Here is a 13,047-nt window from a genome sequence, read left to right as displayed (position 1 = left end):
GAACATTGTGATCAACTGTGTCAAAGGCGGCACTGAGATCTAACAAGACTAGAACAGACACAAGATTCTTATCTGAGGCCATGAGAATATCATTTGTAACTCTCACTACTGCAGTTTCAGTGCTGTGATACTCTCTAAAACCAGACTGAAATTCCTCAAACAGATCATTAGTGTTTAAATGCTCACATACTTGGATGGCCACTATTTTCTCAAGAACTTTGGATAAAAATGGAAGGTTAGATATTGGTCTATAATTCATTGGGTCATCTGGATCCAGAGAAGGCTTCTTAAATGTTTGATTACAGTAGGGATGCACCGATACCACTTTTTTTGAAAACGAGTACGAGTACAAATACTTGCATTTCAGTATTCACCGATACCGAGTACTTAATAAAATCATGATTTAAATTTACTGGTAACAGCTTTAGTCATATAATTTAACAAAAAAAAACAAGGCATTAGTTTGGAATTAAGAACATTTATTTAAAATGAAAACTGCAGCATCTTTTATGCAACATATTAAGGAATAAATAATTATATAAAAAAAGGTAAACATTGCAACTCAAGTTTTTTTTTCAGGTTGTTGTAAACTCTGCCGCTTTGGACAACACAAGAGGCATTAATAAACATTTTTGCCATTTAGTGCACAATATCCGAATAAACTAACAACATCTACCAACATGGGACTCTGGCAGTCAGTGCAACTTATTAAAATAAATAAAATAAACTCCAAGACGGCTCACTTAATGGAGCCTATTTAGAAAAAGTGAGTGGCAGTTTTTTTTTTAAGAAAAGTAGCTTTTCTGCATTATCAGCAGTCAGCCTGTTTCTGTTTTCATCTATAATGTGTGACACAGAGCTAAAGAGCCTTTCACTTTCCACACTGCTACATGGAGCTGAGAGGTATTTACGGGCCATTTTAGCCAAAGTGGGGAACCTGATTTTGTTGACGCCCCAGTACTTCAGAGGACTGTCTTCACGAGGGCTTGGGGCCTCTCCGAGGTATGTGTCGAGCTCAATGGCAGCTCCTGCTGCCAGCGGCTGTGCTGCTTGGGCCTGCTCCATGGCGATTTCTTCAAAGACAGTGTCCAGACTGCTGCTAGTGCTGGCCTGGGCCTTGAGGAACAGTTTAGCAGGAGGTTCTGCAGCTTCCGCCCGACTACCCTCTGACTCAGCTCTGGACATCATCTGCAGCTCCTGCTTCAGGTGCAGCTTGGCCTCTGAGGCAGTGTTGGTGGAGAAGAAGCGATCTTTATACCTGAACAAAATTAAAGAATTTATTAATATGTGGAAAAATAGAGATTTTAGTTTCCCCTAAACCACTGTCACAAATGACAGCTATGTGGCTTTCTGGGAGTAATATGGGAAAATATAGACTTTACCTTGGGTCAAGTATGGTGGAGATGAAGTACAGTGGGTTGGTCTCCACATCACTGAAGAGCTTCTTGACAGCTGTCAGTAAGGTTGCTTTCATTGTCTTGACACCGTGGTCCTCGTCGGTTTCTCTGTTTAGAAGTCTCACAAGCACAGTCACAGCTGGGATGACATCAGAGGCTAGTGCGTCGTAGCTGCTCACTTTTTTAGTTAGTTCCTCAAAGGGGGCGAGTATGGCAACAGTCTTCTCAATAAGAGCCCATTGGTGAGCGGTGAGACAGTCAGGGAGTTCATGCTCGGACACATACACCCCCAGCACTCGCTTTTGCTCAATGAGGGACTGAAGCATGTAATACGTGCTGTTGCAGCGCGTCTGTACGTCCTGCTGCAGTCTCTTTACTGGCTGGTTCAGCTGTCCCTGAATGTCCTCGAGGCGGGAGTAGGCTAAGGCGGAATGCTTAAAATGCCCAACTATTTTTCGCTCCACTGCTATAGCATCAGCTATGCTCCTCTGTGCTAATAAGCCCTCGTGAACAGCCAGCTGGAGCGTGTGCGCGACACACGGCAGACTTGGGAGCCCTGCGTCATTCATGGCTTTAATCATGTTTTTGGCATTGTCACGAAGCACAACGTGTACTGATGTTTTAGGTATACCCCATGTCTGGAGCATTTCCTCAAACACATGCGCTATAGCCTGGCTGGTGTGCGAGCCGCGGAGTTGTTTCGCATGTAATATGGCTCGTTGCGGCGTGAAACTCTCGTCTATCCACTGGGAAGTTAGGCTAATTAGCGACACGGGGCTAACACTGCTGGTCCAAATATCCGTGGTGAAACTAAACTCAGAGGAGGCTTGCAGTCGGCTGTGGATATGTTTTTTCACAGAGTCGTGTAGTTTGGGCAGCTCTGTGTCAGTCATGTAGCGGCGGCTTGGGGCATCATATCTGGGCTCCAGAACGTGGAGGAGACGCAGGAATCCCACATTTTCTACCTCCGAGAGCGGCTGGTCACTCAGTGCAATGTACTCCATAATAGCTTGTGTTATTTTCACAGCACGTGGATTGTCTTTGGACATTTTCTCTCGTCTTGCAAGAGTTTGCTGCAGCGTGGGTTGTGTTGGTTTAGCATCGGTAAACTCTTTGTACTCGTTGTCGTGTTTGGATTTTAGGTGCTTTATTAATTTACTTGTGTTTAATGCGCTACCTTTTGCGCCTCCTCTGGACAATTTCGCCGAGCACAATTTGCAGTCCGCCTTTGTTTTGTCCTCTTCATCCACTTTGAAATAGTTCCACACTGCTGACATGTTGTTTCAACCCGTGTCTCACCTCGCATTCTCCCTGCTCTGAGCTGCAGCTGGGACCCTGGGGGCGGGCACTCGGCAACTCTGATTAACCCCTTACTCGCTGCTCAAACATAGACATTTCTCAGACCGTGGTATCGGTCCCTGGCATCGAGGGACTTTTAACGAGTACGAATACTTCAGAAAATGTGGTATCGAGGCCGATACCCGATACCGGTATCGGTATCGGTGCATCCCTAGATTACAGCAATCTTAAAATCCTGTGGTACATATCCATTTACTAAGGATAGATTGATTATATCTAGAATGGGGGCAGTAACCAAAGGAAATGCTTCTTTAAATAATTTGGTTGGGATTGGATCCAAAATGCAAGTTGAAGGTTTAGATGAAGCTAATATTTTTGATAACTCTGAAAGCTCAACTGGATCAAAACGGTTCAAGCAAAGATGAGGTTCTACAGTTACCTCTGATGCTGCCTCACTTACTGAGGAAGAAGAAATCGTATTAGGGAGGATGCTAAAGATTTTGTTTCTAATAGAATAAATTTTACTTGTGAAAAATCCCATAAAGTCATTGCTGCTGATGGCTAAGGGAATAGATGGTTCAGAGCTATGATTCTGTGTAAGTTTGGCAACTGTACTGAGAAGTAATTTAGGATTATTCTTATTCTCTTCAATTAGCAATGAAAAATAAGCAGTTCTAGCTTGTTGAAGCTTATTTTTATAAACCAGAATACTATTTTTCCAGGATAAGTAGGACTCTTTCTGGTGTGTAGAAAGCCAATTTTGTAGAGTTTTGTTTTAAAGTTCGTAAATGAGAATTAAACTGGGGAGCCAACTTCCTGTCCCTAATTGCCTTCTTTTTAAAGGGGCAGCATCATCTAATGCTAAAAGTAAAGAAGAAGTAACATTATGAACAAAAGCATCAATTTGTGAAAGGCTAGAAATAAAAATATTGCCCTCTGATACGTTCCTCTGAGATGCTGAAGATAGTAACGATGGAACAGTTGATTTAAAAGTTGCAGGGCCGGCTCTAGGTAATCTGGTGCCCAAGGCGAGACTGCCCATTTGCCCCCCCCCCCCCCCCCCGCCCGCACGCCTCTCAGCCAAACCCAAGTCCACCCGCCCACCACACATTGGAAAAAGCAACTCCACAGTTATTCCTTAGTTACTAATTTTTTATTTTAAATATTCACACAGCAACTCTTTAAAGTCAACAGACTAAAGAATAAATGCAAGTTTGAAAGATATGTAACCTGAGAATATTACAATAACCAACAACTCAAAATGTTGTGCAAATGTCATTGGGGGGGATGCAAAATCAACAGCAGCATTAAACTGTGCAATCAAAAGCAAAACTCAAATATCAAAGTGTCATCATAAAGAAAGTTCTACTTTCCATTTTGTTCAACTGCTGTGGCCAGTCAGCAGGATCCATGGGGCCAGCAGCTCATACATGTTCACAGACATCTGTTGAAGCTGATGATGGTGTCTCTTCAGGCTGTTGGACTGGAGCACTTAGTCTGCTGGTGTTCTTCTGTGAGAAAATAAACAAACACACACACACACACACACACACACACACACACACACACACACACACACACACACACACACACACACACACACAAAGCAACTTAACCCTCTGATGCATGAATTACTTAAGAACAGTGCTACTTTCACATTCAATATTCCTCAGTCATGTGCAGTGATGCTTTTCATTATTTTTCATGTTACTGGACTTTTTATTTTATTGATCTTTTTTTTAATCTGTTCTATGAAAACATGAATAAAATTATCAAAAACAGGTGGAAGTGAGCGCATCCATGGGGCATATTTGAAAAAACGTATGTCTCACTCTCAGGTGCTCTTCAGCATCAAATAAATCGTAGAATATGAGGAAGAAGAACCGGTGATCTGAGGCACTCTGAGGTTTTCATTTATTAAACAAGGAAACACCGACGCATTGCTGGCAGCAGCGGGGACTCCCCCGCTGCCGCCGGTCAGCGGGGGAGTCCCCGCCACGGCCGCGGCGGCGACGCCCGCCCGATGTGTCAGACAAAGTTGAAATTTTGCTACACCCACACCTAACGTTCTTCTGATATGAAAATATTAAATTCATATAGTATGCCCTGTATGCGTACTTAAAACTTGAATCGAAGTTCATAAAAAGGCTGCAATCATACTCCAAAAAAACAGTAAAATAAATCTTACATTCTTCATCATCACAGTGAGACTCAACAGGTGTAGAAGACAGTCCCGCCCCCGTGGTGTCAACAGGTGCCTGTCGTGGCTGCAGATATGTCTCACTGCATATGGACATGACGATTCAAAAGTAAAATTAATCGGTTAAAGTTAGAGATACTGTATTGTGTATGTAAACAGCTAGCGAGGGTCCGTCCGTGGACCGTGCGTGGCAGGAGAGGCAGTTAACTAAAATTGTAACGCAAAAAGTTCCTTTGCCAAACTTATAAAGTCTACATACCTCTGCTTTGGGCCCGTCTTTTTTCTTCCTCCTTCCTTCCCTTTCGGAATGCAGATCCCGATGGCTTAGGTGTTCTTTTCCTCGTAAAATATCAAAAGTTTAAACGCGACGACAACAGGATGTTCTTCTACAGTGCTAACCACGCACGTGATCTACGGCACCCTTAACGGTCAAATGCATCGGAGCAGTGGCCCAAGCGGGAGCTCGTCATGCAGCCAGATCATTAGAATTTAAATATTGATGTTTTAATTTCATGTCATTTCAGAGGGGAATTTTGAGTATGTAGAGTGTATTTCATATTACAAACATAAATGTAATAAACTTTTTTTTTTTTTTTTTAATTTTGCGCCCTATCCATCAGATGGCGCCCCAGGCGGCCGCCTGTGTCGCCTGTCGCCAAAGCCGGCCCTGAAAAGATGCAACAGCATTGTCAGATAGAGACCGACTATAGTGAAATTTACTTTCATGTCTCGAGAACTGTTATAAAAAACTCAAAGGTTATCAAAAAGTGGTCAGAGAGGCCTGGGTTATGTGGAAAGATCGTTATTTCCTCACACTCTATGCCATAAGTCAGCACAAGGTCTATTGTATGATGGCAGGAGTGGGTGGAGCTATGTATTCTTTGGGTAAAACCAATTGAGTTTAAGATATTACTAAAGGCTACATTGAGGCTATCATTTTCAATGTCCACATGAATGTTAAAATACCCCACTACAATGACCTTATCAGTATTTTTCTTCTTCCGGCTCTTGGAGGGTGCAGATGCTTTTCTTCTCCTCTCCTCCATATCTTATCCTCAAGGCCTTTGTCTGTGTGTGTGTGCTGGGTGCACGACTGCTTCTGCAATTTTTCTGGAAGCTGGAAACTGAAATTCACTTAAATGGATCTCGTCAGTTGGTCACTCAATGCGGTTGATAAAATGTTTTCAATGATGACAACGGGAGAAGGGGCTCCCGGATGCCCCTCCGGGACAGACATGCTGTCTGTGGAGGACTCTGAAGAAGTGTGGATATTCGTGGTGTTGGTGTCGGGTTTCCTGCTGATCGGCCTGGCTTACCAGAAAATCAACGAGCTGTCGAGGAATATTGGCCTGCTCCCGGAGCTCAGAGATGGTTTGCACAGCGCTGTGAATTCACAGACTCACTTAATTGTCGAGATGAATCAAAAGCTTGGGACTTTGGCCGAGTTTCATTCATTGGCACAAAAGATGGATGCCATCAAGGATAGAGTAGACGAATTCAGCACGGATTGGGATAGTTTAATGTCCATTATTGGGATTTTGAGAGGTTGAGGACCAACAAACTGTAAGACAGAGAGGAAATTGTTTCTGTCTGGCCCCAAAACTATTTCTAATTGGAAACTGGCATCCCTGAGTCTGCAAGGCTACAACGAAAACTCCCCCCTCAGAAGATATGTGGAATGTGCCATCGCCATGGCAACTCGACTCTGCCTCCTATCCCAGCCTGGGCGGGACTGCGGGAAGGCCGCTGAAATGTTCCAGGGTCACTGCAACCCTCAATGCTCCTCCCCCTATCCACACTGAGGTGACATGTGCTGCTTCTATCGTGGCTGCAGGAACTGAAGTGGGGATAGTCCCAACCCACCACCCCACCTAGTGGACACTTACGTTATGTAATGTCTGAAGTCTGTTGCATATATGTTTGAGATGTATTTTTTGCAGAGCAAAGCTGCCCTTCCTATGGAGGGTAGCTCCGAAGTGCATTTTTTTCCCTCCACCTGAACCAACCCTCATGTAAACCCCTCTTACCTCTATTAAGGTAGCGTGACTCATGATTGCAAATGACCACAGTCACCAATTCTTGTCATGTGTCTTGCCCATGTATGTCTGATCTCTGAATTGTGTGTACTGAAACTCTAATTTCCCTCTGGGATTAATAAAGTATCTTTGATTTGATTGATTTGATTGATTTAGCACCAAATCAGATGAAAAATCAGAGATCTGATCCAAAAACTCAGAGTAAGGGCCTGGTGGACGATAGAAAACTACAAACCAGAGTGGTTTTACGGTTTTGCAATCTGGATTAGGAAAACTAAGAATAAGATGTTCAAAAGAATAAGTCTGAATGAAAAGTGGTTGTTACTCCTCCTCCTCGCCCTGTACTTTGAGCAATATGATTATTTAAATAATTTGAAGGAGTTGACTCGTTTAAGCTAACATAGTCCTCTTGCTGCAGCCAGGATTCTGTGAGAGAGAGCAAAGAGATCTGATTATCACAAATCAAGTCATTAACTAACAAAGTCTTAGAAAAAATAGATCTAATGTTCAACAACCCACATTTAATTTTTCTAATTTTCTGCTCAGTTGAATTTGTTCTAATATTTATGAGATTTCCATGATTTGCTTTATTAAGCCTGATATTTCATCTGTGTGATTTTGGCCGTGGCCAGGACACTGTCTCTATGGGGTAGTGGGTGGGTAACAGTACAGAAGCTGCAGAGGGGTGGGTTAAACTACGAATCTGCTTCCTGGTCTGGACCCTGGGTTGTCATGGAGGACTAATAAAACTGGCCAAATTCCTAGAAAGAAGAGCTGCACCATCCAAAGAGGGATGGATGCCGTCTCTCCGCATCAGACCAGGTTTTCCCCAAAAAGTTTTCCAATTATCAACGTAGCCCACGTTGTTTTCAGGACACCACCTAGACAGCCAGCGGTTGAAGGACAGCATGCGGCTAAACATGTCGTCACTGGTCCTATCAGGCAGGGGGCCAGAGAAAATTACGGAGTCCGACATTGTTTTGGCAAACGTACACACCGAAGCAACATTAATTTTAGTGACCTCCGATTGGCCGGGTGTCGTTACCGCCAGCGTGAATAACAATCTTACTGTATTTACGCTTATCCTTAGCCAGCAGTTTCAGATAAGATTTAATGTCACCCGCTCTGGCCCCAGGTAAACATTTAACTATGGTTGCTGGAGTCTCTAATGCCACGTTTCTGACTATGGAGCTGCCAATGATCAGTCGGCTTGTCAGTGGGTGCGTCACTGAGCGGGGAAAATCTGTTAGAAACATGGACAGGTTGGTGGTGGCCCACGGGCTGGGTTTTATGCTTCTTGCGTACCGTCACCCAGCTGGCCTGAGGTCCCGGCTGCTCGGGTTCTGCTGGGGGACCGCTATGGGGTGGTTCTGAGCTAGTTAGCCCCACGCTAGCTAAGTAGCTACGGCTATCTACAGGCTTTTCAACAGCGCGGAGGCGGGACTCCAATTCCGACAATCTAATGTTAAAGGCTCAATAATATTGATAATCCATATTTTTATGGAACATTACATTTTATTGAATACCTTTATATTATATTGACAATTTTTTAAAAGTAACCACCTACAAAACGTTACAACTTTGAAGACACACAAAACCAGAAATCTTAAGCAGCCACTCAGACAGCAAAGGAAACTGAGTATTACGCCGGGGACAACCGGCCGCCGAAGCGCCGCGAAATGGGAACCGCCTTCATTCGGCGTCCTTGTTGTCCTATTCTATAGACCACATGGGCCGCCGAAGCGCTGCTCGCCGGCGCTCCAGCCCGTGTCGTGCAGCGATCGTTTCGGCGTCTGCTCTATTTTTTTGGCGAGTCGCGGGTGAATCGCGTCAATTCTGGCAGGAAGTCAAACCTTGACATAAGAGGCAGGCCAGTAAATTTTACAAAATAAAGCATTTCAAAATACAATTCCGCGACAGTCAAATGTGTTCATAAACAGACACTGCATAAAAACCACACACACACACACACGCACAGCGAACTTGTGTGTGTGTGTGTGTGATCACGTGAAGGGGTGTGGTTTTGGGTGTGTTTCAACCGGAGCAAACAGGACAGAGAGGCAGAAAGTCGTAGGCCAGCTATTAACAACTGGTTCACACACACGCAGACAAACACACACAAACAGCAAGGGGGAGGGGGGTGTAGAGGAAAAGAGCAGAGAAAAGGCAGAGAGGAAATGGAGGACACGAAGTGGTTAAAAGAAAAACTGCGAGGCGCGCCTCGACTGGAGCGGAGAAACAAGCGTCTGGTCTGAACTGAGGAGCAGCGGCCAAATTTTGTGAGCGCTTCGCCTCCCAGCGCTTCGGCAGCCGGTGTGTCCCCAGCTGTTACAACCAGGTGTCTAGGGGGCCTGGGGTAACATGGAGGACGCGTGACACAAAGGAAAATTAACAAAGGTTTTATTTACTTTCTCTTAATTCAGAAAAGATTACTATTATGGTTTTAACCACCACGGATCTAAATCCACTTTTACCAAAACAGGTTCAAACAGTAAGAGCACAATATCGAAGTTCTAAGTGGGAGACAACAGACCAGAGGAAATGCAGCTCTGCACTATTGTCCCCATTGGTGAGGAGCTCCAGCTGGTCCTTTAAACAATTTGTGGCTGATGAAAACCCAGCTCAGCTGGTCCAGGGAGGAGCAAGGGTGAGCCAACATAGTCTGCAGGCAGGCTCCTCAGATGCAACATAAAATGCACAGAAAAATGAAATCACAACACAAAAAGGCTCCAGCCGTAACACTTCCCCCCATAAAGCCTAAGGTCTACACCTTTGGGTACAAAAAACAAAACAAACACTGCTACATCTCATTCTCCAGGTTGGGCTAAACCAAAATCTTTTCTGTGCCTTTGCTGCTTGTCATCTTACTTAATAAGTGGCCAAAGCACGGAATTTGTAAAGCGAAGGTCTCTGTACACTACTCACGGATAAATCATAATGGTTTCTTTTTATTTTTCCTCTTTATTTTGGCTGGTCCACAAAACCCAGCATCAAACACGGGCGGCTCAGGCTCAGCAACACGTCTGTCCATTTCACAGGAGCCTGTGTTTTTGTTTCCTGCAATGAGACCATTAGGAGTAGAAACTGACATGTTTTCTACTCCCTTAGCTTGAGGTTTTGACCAGGCAGGTGGAACCACCAAGTCCCCGGCGATGTCATTTCCCAACAGGAGAACGACGCCATCCACTGGTAGGGAGCGACAGACAGCAATGTTAAAATATCCTGTGACGAGATCAGATGTTAAAAACACACGATGGACAGGCCTCTGAAAGGACAGGGGCGCAATCCCTTTAACAACTACTTTAAAACCACAAGCACTTCTTCCAGAAAAGGGTAATGCCGAACTCAGAATGAGAGAATGAGATGCCCCAGTGTCCCTCAGGATTTTTATCGGTACAGGCCTATCATCAGCCGACAATGAAACAAATCCAGAAAATACAAATGGCTTAAAACAGGATCCCACATCCCGTTCCCCAACAGTAACATGGGCTGAACAGGTAAAAACCTCAACATTGTCAGGCTGTTCTTGTCTTACATTCTTGGCCTGGAGAATGGGACAGTCCTTTATGACATGACCAGGCTTGTGACAATAAAAACACAGAGCAGGTTCAGGAACGACATTCGTTATGTCTGCCTCAGCAGGCGGCCCAGGTGAGGGTCTTCTGTTGGGATCAAAGTTCACCCTGTGAGTTAACACAAACTCATCCGCGAGCTGCGCTGCAGCAGACAATGACGTCACCTTCTGCTCGTTTACATACTGAACCACTTTATCAGGGATGCAGCGTTTAAATTCCTCAAGGAGCAGGAGCTCACGCAAAGTAGAAAAGTCTTTTACCTTGGAGGAATTACACCATTTATCGAATAAAACCGTTTTTACTCGAGCAAACTCTATGTGTGTCTGTGCAGAGTTTTTCCTGGAAAGTCTGAATTTCTGGCGATAGGCTTCTGGCACCAACTCATATGCCTGTAAAACCGCAGTTTTAACGGTGTCATAATTATTGCTATCCGAGACAGAGAGAGCGGCTACAACCTCGGAGGCTTTACCTGTGAATCTGCACTGCAGCAGAAGAGGCCACACATCCCGCGGCCAATTAAGCGCCGTTGCGATGCGTTCAAACGCAGAGAAGTAGCAGTCAACCTCAGATTCCCTGAAAACAGGCATCAACGCCATGCAGTTACTGATATTAAAAGAGTCTTGCGGTGGGGAACTCACCGGAGATGTCTCTTTCTCAGCCTTCACAGCCTCGTGTTCAAGTTCAAGTTTGCGGAGCCGCAATTTTGTATCAGCTTCCAGTTCCAGCTTTCTCATCTCAAACTCCAGCTGTCTGCGCTGGGCTCGGTCCTCAGCGTCCAAACGGAGTTGCTCAATCCTCAGCCTGAATTCGGCTGGAGTCATGTCCTCATCAGAGTCAGCCGGGTCGGCGTCTCCAGCAGCTGTAACCAGTCTGTCTCTGTCATCAGGTGCTGCAGGGCTGACAGGGGGCGGGGTCGCCAGGGGAGGTTCAGCATGTACACGGGCCTCCGCAGGCGAGGCAGCCTGTTGCCGAGTAAGCAGGCCCAAGTCCTCCAGGCCACTGATTACCACCTCCTGCAGCTCCACCTTTAACATTGAGCTGTCCACCTGAAATCCAAAGTGATCCGCCACGTCCAGCAGATCCCGCTTGCGACAGGCACCAATCAGTCCACGGGATGGGGCCTCCACAAACTGCGCTAAATCAAAAGTAGCCATAACTGGTAAAACACTGATACACACAAATGATCACGCATCCAGCCTCAGTTTAAGGGTACTTAATGATCCCGGACGAGCCCCCATATGTTACAACCAGGTGTCTAGGGGGCCTGGGGTAACATGGAGGACGCGTGACACAAAGGAAAATTAACAAAGGTTTTATTTACTTTCTCTTAATTCAGAAAAGATTACTATTATGGTTTTAACCACCACGGATCTAAATCCACTTTTACCAAAACAGGTTCAAACAGTAAGAGCACAATATCGAAGTTCTAAGTGGGAGACAACAGACCAGAGGAAATGCAGCTCTGCACTATTGTCCCCATTGGTGAGGAGCTCCAGCTGGTCCTTTAAACAATTTGTGGCTGATGAAAACCCAGCTCAGCTGGTCCAGGGAGGAGCAAGGGTGAGCCAACATAGTCTGCAGGCAGGCTCCTCAGATGCAACATAAAATGCACAGAAAAATGAAATCACAACACAAAAAGGCTCCAGCCGTAACACCAGCATAAATCTGTAAAGACACCACAGGATCACAAGCAGAAGGGAGAGGGAGTAGGCAGACCCCAGCTTTTTGCACCTCCAAGGTAGAAAACCCCAGCTCCTTCAAATTTAGGTTTGTTTTGTTCATAGTAGCAGTTTTTTAGAAGACATCTGAGCCTGGAAGTTATGTTTCAGTAATTTTTCACTATGCCTTACCTGTTATTCGTTTTCTCTCCAACATCAGACAACTACTCTGATAGGCCTGCTGAAAACTGCTCGTCTCCTGAGACTGGTGCGCGTAGCCAGAAAGTTGGACCGCTACTCTGAGTATGGTGCTGCTGTCCTTTTCCTTCTCATGTGCACCTTTGCCCTGATTGCTCACTGGCTGGCTTGCATCTGGTACAAGCACCTTTCTCACTATGATGGTTCACAAAATTAGATGAGAATAATTCTGTTAATGTTTGAGAACCACTTGTGCATGAGCTATCCTAACTAAATGAGCATAATAAAATACAAATAATTGCTTGTGAATTTATTTTTTAAATTAAAAGTCTGAATGCAAAAACAAATACATATAGAAGAACCTATATGTAATTCTTCATCCCTGCAGGTATGCTATCGGTAACGTAGAAATGAATGGTTCGATAGGTTGGCTTCACACCCTGGGTGACCAGCTGGGAAAACAATACAATGATTCTATCCGAGGTACTAGTATAAATGCTGCACAGTGGGAAATAATTGGATTTCAGTAGTTTAAGTTGCATGATTTTGTTTATATTTGCATGATGCCCCTTACTCAGATCCTGCCAACAATGCCAACATTTGTCACCGGGGACTGAACACGAAGGTTCGCCGACGGATCTAAGGAGGAACCAGCAACTCAGGCAATCACATCACTGACTGTTC

General features: G+C 44.8%; 1 protein-coding gene across 1 annotated transcript in view; it reads left to right on the top strand.

Moving 5' to 3' along the window:
• LOC107372631 (voltage-gated inwardly rectifying potassium channel KCNH2-like) overlaps window positions 1-13,047 on the top strand; it is a 160,113-nt gene that overhangs the window by 40,844 nt on the left and 106,222 nt on the right. The window contains exons 7-8 of the mRNA XM_070543850.1: window positions 12,386-12,540; window positions 12,752-12,846. Coding sequence (XP_070399951.1) covers window positions 12,386-12,540; window positions 12,752-12,846 — 250 coding nt within the window. The remainder of the gene's footprint in view (window positions 1-12,385; window positions 12,541-12,751; window positions 12,847-13,047) is intronic.

Source organism: Nothobranchius furzeri, chromosome 13, assembly GCF_043380555.1.
Source record: "Nothobranchius furzeri strain GRZ-AD chromosome 13, NfurGRZ-RIMD1, whole genome shotgun sequence".
NCBI lineage: Eukaryota > Metazoa > Chordata > Actinopteri > Cyprinodontiformes > Nothobranchiidae > Nothobranchius > Nothobranchius furzeri.
The sequence above is the reverse complement of the archived record's forward strand: the minus strand, read 5'-3'. Positions and strand labels throughout refer to the sequence as shown.